Genomic DNA, 5,955 nt, shown 5'->3' with positions numbered 1-5,955 from the left:
CTGCTGCTGCAAGCTCACTATGTTGGGGCAATGATGTTACAAAGGTGGCTGAGAACACCTTATGAGGGTGAGCCCTCCACGTGTCCTCCCTAATTCCTCTCTGCACACTGTGTGCTCCTAGAATCATAGATTGTAACATTCAGGTCAACAAAACACGCACACGTTTAGTGGACAGCTGGGAAAAAAAAAAAGTTAATCTCAAAATACCATCTTTCAGAGGTACAACCAAGAAGCTATGGCAAGCAATGGTTCCATGGACATTATAAAAAGTGACAAAATGCACAACTTTCCAAGTCTTTCAAAGTTCAAACAATGACAATTTTGTAATGAAACACAGATGTCCCTAACCAACACACCAAGTTCAGGGATAATGGCATAGTCAATCTGGACACATGTAGCTCAACCCATCAAAAGTTCTCAATAATTTGTAATGAAACACAGATGTCCCTAACCAACACACCAAGTTCAGCATAGTCAATCTGGACACATGTAGCTCAACCCATCAAAAGTTCTCAATAATTTGTAAGTGACCATAACTAAGAAATTAGACATCGTTTTGAAGCCTTGTCTACGGCAAGCATTGGAAGTTGCACATCTTAAACCTTAGGGAAAACATGATCGGTCACTCAAAAACTTCCAAAGACACCAAACACAGAAACCATGTACATTGAAAAGAAAAGATTGCAATGCCCAGAATAACAGTTGCATTCCTTTTCATGGTATAAGAAGCAACTCAGTTTCTCTTGAGATCAAGTGTAGCAAAAGGAAGCTCTTGCAATTGGCTGAGCTTTCCTTGGTCTGTGTTTGTGTTGGCAGGTGGCGATTCGGCGCTTCTAGACACTAGCACTGAAAGCCTACCTGGAAGCTTTGTGAACTCCTTACTTCCTTGAAGGAGAGCTGCTTTTTGAGGATTGAAAAGCAATAACTGCTGCATATCCATTGGCAATGCATTGTAGATTGTCCTCAAGTCACCGCGCAACTTCTGGCAAGCCAGAGAATCTGTGCCCCCCATGCCAGCCCGTTGCAAAGACTGAAGAACAGCAAAGCAAAAAGGTCGATTAAATCAGGTACCCTCTATATATACCCTAGCTGACTGACGAGCACTGCTACTACAATCCACAATTATCAAGTCTAAGATTCATGCCTTCACATTTTGACATTATTGGGTTGCTTGAGTGCACTAATTGAATCCAAGTTTTTGCATCAGTATGAAGGGAGCCTGAAATAAGGAGCTGCCGTATACCATACTAACACCAGGCAATTTGCTTTCAAGTAGATTAGGAGTCCCTTCTAACACTTACAGGCTACACAGCAACTGCAGTCTTAATAAAGGAGAGAGTTGAGTGCACTATAAGAATAAAATAAGAAAATCTGAATTGTGCTTAAGTTTCCCAAGAGAATCTTTTCACATCAGTATGAAAGGGAGCCTGAAACAAGGAGCTGCAATATACCATACTATCCGGCGCACCGAGCAATTTGCTTCCAAGTAGCTTAAAAGTCACTTTTAATGCTCAAAAGGCTAGGCGTAGTCTTAATAGAGGGGAGAGTTGACAAACCTTACCTCTATTTATAAGTTCACCTGTACAAGAAGCAGATGCTTTACGAGCAGCCAAAGGACATAAGGCATGGCAAAGGACATGGCCAGAGAGAAGCGCTGCATGGGCCTGATTCACATGCACAAAGGGTCAGCCAATAGGTGCCCAAAGGATGGCTACGGCGATACAGGGGCTGACTAGTTGTCGGCTTGGAGCAGCCCCTACAAAAACCAAGTCCGTTCCAAGAATCTCTGTAAGTATCGTGTGCTTCAGCAAGTCTGTTTGACTTGTGCTAGTTGAGTACAAAACTTGTAGTTGTAAGCCCTGCTTTAAAACTTTCTCACTTAACAATAACAATATGCAAAATACTGTGTGAGTATTTTATGTCACAAGCCATGCTTTTTATAGATGACTGTTGCTGCCCAACTTCTTGATGGGTTAAACTTACACAGAGCATGGTGGATTGATCACACAGTACATGTGAACTCTAGTGAGGGCAGAATAGAAAACCAAAATTTTGCAGTTGACGTGTCTTCTGATGTCCATTTATTCTCTCTATGACATAGAGTGCAGCAAACACCTGGGCAGGGCAGGGACTAGGTTTCTTCAGGGAATTAGTGCTTTAAAAGCTTTCAAAGTGGCAACTTCCACTTGAACCAGCCAGTTAGCCCATCTCTCTCAGAAGGGCCTCGTTTTTTTCTTGTGCATAAGAGCAGATCATGAAGAGCCTAAGTAAAGAGGACCCTCCGGTTGTAGCCTTGTATATGATCTACGAAAGTCTAGGTTCTTGCAAAGTTACAGACAGGGTGACACAATGTTTAAAAGCAGCTGTCAGCAAACCAGAGATGCTAAACTGGGAGGCCCACAAACAAATATTTTCTAGCTTCTTAGACTAAACAAAGTTTCTTAGACTGAGCTATACTGCCACTTCAGAAGCCGTTGTTTTGAAACACTCGCTGTGATTTCTACCAACTTCTGCATTTGCAGTGTAGCGATCACAGAAAGGGTTCAATATTTAATTGTGGCTCACTAAATGGAATACACTCGTCAAGAACAATTAAATAAAAATGTTTTTTTTTTAGTATGAAAAACAAAGACGGAAAGTTTCCATATACCTGTACTTCAGCAAGCAAGTGCCTCTCTACAGCATTGAAAGAATCAATCACCTCCACTTCTGACATCTTTGAAATAAATATGCGGATATCAGCCTTAACCCTGGCTTGTCTCCATATACGATGTTGTTCATGCTCAGCCACGGCACGCCTTCTTTGAAACCATGGCATGAAGTTGGGTCCTTTGAGGAACCTCCTGTAAAAAAAGATAACTGGACTGTCGGTCGCGAACAGGGCAAGCAGACAAAATATAACAAAGTATGAAATGCAAAAAAAAACCTGTAGAGGTCAAGCCAGTTGGAACGTAGGCGCTTTGCTAAAAACTTTCCTGGGCCCCTTGCTGCAAGCCCCTCAAGGAATCCATGGGCATCAAATGGAGGCAAAGGTGGAGGGTCCACAAATGGTGATGCCCCTTCCTGGGGTGTTGTGGCCCTTAAGTAAGGGCCAAAGGGAGCAAGGAAATTTGTGGTTAACTCCAAGAAGTGTCGACGCAGGATCTCATTGTTGACCAGTGACATGGATTCCTCGATCCTTGGAGACACTCCAGCATCCACGAGACGATTCAACACTGCTGTATCTGGCTTTGTAGTGGGCATGTAATTTGTCCATAGAGCCTCCCTATGCTCAGTCATGAGACAGAGAGGTCCATCTCGTTTCACCCGTGCATTCTTGAGAAGATTTGTTGGGGAGAACTTCTTCAAAGGAGAAAGCTGTAGCTGCAGCTGCAGCCGTCCCTGGTTATTCCCTCCGCTGTTGGGTGTATTAGACCTCGTCAACAGCGTGATCTTGTTCGGTGTGGACAGCGAAGGGCCCACTGATACTACATGTGGGAGAGTTCGCATGACCTTCAGGAAAAAGAGATTGGTGACCCCTAAAATCATGGGGGGGACTTGCTCTCCTTCCCTCAGAGAATTCAGAAGAACAAAATCAGGATCGTGAATTGTAAAATAAGGTCGGAAATCAACACTGCATGGTAAAGGAGCCACTAAACCCACTAAGGCCGCTACAGCTTCACAACATTGTGAAGGAGTTGGTGCAATCACAAGTAATGGCTCGCCAATCAGAATGAGCTCCCAGAGCTCCCACAGCTGCATCAAAATACCCCGAAATATTCCAAATACATCTGCCTCGTGGAAGATCCCGTGTGGGATGGAGGGATTCAAGGGGGAAGCCGGAGCCATGGCAGAAGTGAAGTCATCCATAGGGGTGCCGCAACATGGGGGAAGTGTGTATGCTGGTGGAAGGTGCGCTCTGAGGGCAACATTTCCTACAGGAAGCTCCATCACTGCACCATGAACTGGGGTTGGCCACTGGGCCACATATGCAGCTACCTGCTCCAATCCTCGTATGCCAATGTCGAAGTAGAGGGGACCCAAGATTTGCAAGAGAGATCTGAAAACATTGGAGTAAGGACGTTCTGACAGAATCACCACTGATTTTTGTTCCCCTCCTCTTTTAAGTCGCTCGTCCTTCCTTTGTCTATTGAAAACAAAACCGTAGAGGTACCTAGGGCCACCACTTCCTGGGCCACCCCGATTTCCAGCAGTCCCATTTCCAGGTATAATCCCATGTGAGGTTGGATCCAAGCTTTGGCGGGGACCAGTGTCAGCTTCAGAACTTCTTGACCTTACACTTGGAGAAACAAGATTTGTCAGAATCCCAGGTAACGACCATCTTCTTCCAGCTCCATCATCATAGATCCCATCCAAGCGTCCATCGAAAGATATGGAGGTCTCTCTTGATATTCTTCGATGCACTTGATCAGAGATCACCAAAGGTACAGTGGTTCCATCTTTTGACAAAGTAGACCCTCCTGCTGCTGCAGACAAATCCCTGCTTTCTGCCCCTTCCCTGGAGCTTTTCTCTACGACATCTGTTGAAAAGTGCCTCTCCCCATCAGGTTCTGGGATGAAAGAAGATGTGGTTCGGCGAACATTCACAGTTTGAGGGTTAACAGAGACTGTTCCTCGCCTCCGAATGCGGAAAAAGAACATGCAATCGTAGACACTCGTCCGGTTGTGACCTTGTGACATGGAGTCTGGAAATGAATTGAAGGCAACATCAAGCTCCTCTTCTGGACTGATCGCTCCAGCCGGATAACAGGCTTCCACCACTTGGCCCTGCTCCAAATCAAATCTAATGGCACAAAGGGCCAACATCCATCGCCGCAAGGCCATGGAATCTTGTCTTGCATCGAGGTCAGAGCTGGGCACAGCTAGAGAAACACTTCGTTTCATGATGTCCCCCAGCCTCTCAATTCATGTGCTCGATCTATGTTTCAAATGCTATTGTATGTACAGATGCATGGCATGTACGGAAAAAATCAGAACTTCTACTAAACCTTTCAATGAAGGTTCCAAGCAACCTTGAAATTCAAACAGCAGCATCTGGTTCACCTAGCCACAACATGAGTGGTGCCAAAAATCGCCTTTTCTCCGTACCCTCCTCATCCTTCTGCAAGAGATTTTTTCGAGCTCTGGTATCTGCTCTACACTCTGTTAGGGTTTCCGAGCACCAAGATGGCGTTCTGCAAGAGGCTATCAGACAGAAAAACCGTCCAAAGACTTGTCGGGCATCTCAGAGGATAACCTCGTACCCTAAAAAGAATAGTTACACCCTGAATCAGACAGGCAGTTGCAGGGTAGAGTGCAAAGTGGGCGTTTGGGTGGTAATAGGGCGAAAGCAAGATAGTCGACAGATTGAAGGTAGAGATGAGAAGATGATGGTGGCAGGCGATCGCTATGGCGATGGCTGTGGCGATAGGGATGGAAATGAACAGAGCTTTTTTTGTCACGAGCCAGTTCGGCAGAAGTAGAGTACTAATGGCTTTGTGTGCATTCGATTATCTGATATCCACTTATTAAATAGTCTTTAGTTAAATAAACAACCTGAACCAACCCTAGGAAACATAAAAGGTTCCAATTCAAAAGCACCCAATCTTCTATGCTATGAGCTAGAGCAGGAGCTTTTGAGGTAAGCACCCTCTTTTGACAAGAAACCATGATGTTTAAACAAGAACCAATGCTAGTATAAGCATGCTTTGGGAGAGAGGTTGTGCCACCCCACACACCTCACCCACCCTCCCCCCCCTCTCTCTCTCTTTCTCTCCCTCCAACACTCACACTTGCACAATTAAAGTAGAAGGAGCAAAGTGGAGGCTTGCAAGGCGACCAACTAAGCATGCTCCACAAGGAAGAGCCATTATCCAAGATTTTTGCACCCCCAAACCAATCCCTAATTGGTGTAACTCTTAATCTTCATTTGATGAGTCTTTTGATTATGGGAGCTAAAGTAGCTAATTAGTAGAT

The 5,955-nt window shown here is 44.9% G+C and overlaps 1 protein-coding gene across 3 annotated transcripts; it reads right to left on the bottom strand.

Annotated features, from left to right (window-relative positions):
- Positions 1–490: 490 nt before the first annotated feature.
- Positions 491–5,607, bottom strand: LOC147639669 (polarity axis stabilization protein). 3 transcript variants are annotated; one of them, XR_015261781.1, is made up of 4 exons: positions 2,927–4,884; positions 2,651–2,843; positions 1,562–1,756; positions 688–1,030 (listed from the first exon to the last, which is right to left on the bottom strand). XR_015261781.1 is itself a non-coding variant. In XM_086772582.1 (3 exons), exons 1-3 carry the CDS (start codon positions 4,882–4,884, stop codon positions 734–736), a joined length of 2,448 nt encoding a protein of 815 aa, XP_086628708.1. In that variant the 5' UTR covers positions 4,885–5,607; the 3' UTR covers positions 491–733. The 3 variants fall into 3 exon arrangements, 2 of the variants coding, with proteins under 2 accessions (XP_086628708.1, XP_086628712.1); XM_086772582.1 differs by lacking the exon at positions 1,562–1,756 and having other exon boundaries at positions 491–1,030; positions 2,927–5,607; XM_086772586.1 differs by having other exon boundaries at positions 688–1,756.
- Positions 5,608–5,955: the final 348 nt, after the last annotated feature.

This window comes from Cibotium barometz, chromosome 3, assembly GCF_041138505.1.
Source record: "Cibotium barometz isolate CiBa-2024 chromosome 3, ASM4113850v1, whole genome shotgun sequence".
In the NCBI taxonomy this organism is placed as follows: domain Eukaryota; kingdom Viridiplantae; phylum Streptophyta; class Polypodiopsida; order Cyatheales; family Cibotiaceae; genus Cibotium; species Cibotium barometz.
This window is presented reverse-complemented; position numbering and strand designations above follow the sequence as displayed.

What these genes read in the sequence shown, in the direction of transcription:
- LOC147639669 (XM_086772582.1), bottom strand. Translation starts at nt 4,884, where the DNA reads ATGAAACGAAGTGTTTCTCTAGCTGTGCCCAGCTCTGACCTCGATGCA. An exon ending in AACTGGCTTGACCTCTACAG is followed by an intron (nt 2,844 to 2,926) that starts GTTTTTTTTTGC and finishes CTTTTTTTACAG; the next exon opens with GAGGTTCCTCAAAGGACCCA. An exon ending in ACTTGCTTGCTGAAGTACAG is followed by an intron (nt 1,031 to 2,650) that starts GTATATGGAAAC and finishes GCTGTTCTTCAG; the next exon opens with TCTTTGCAACGGGCTGGCAT.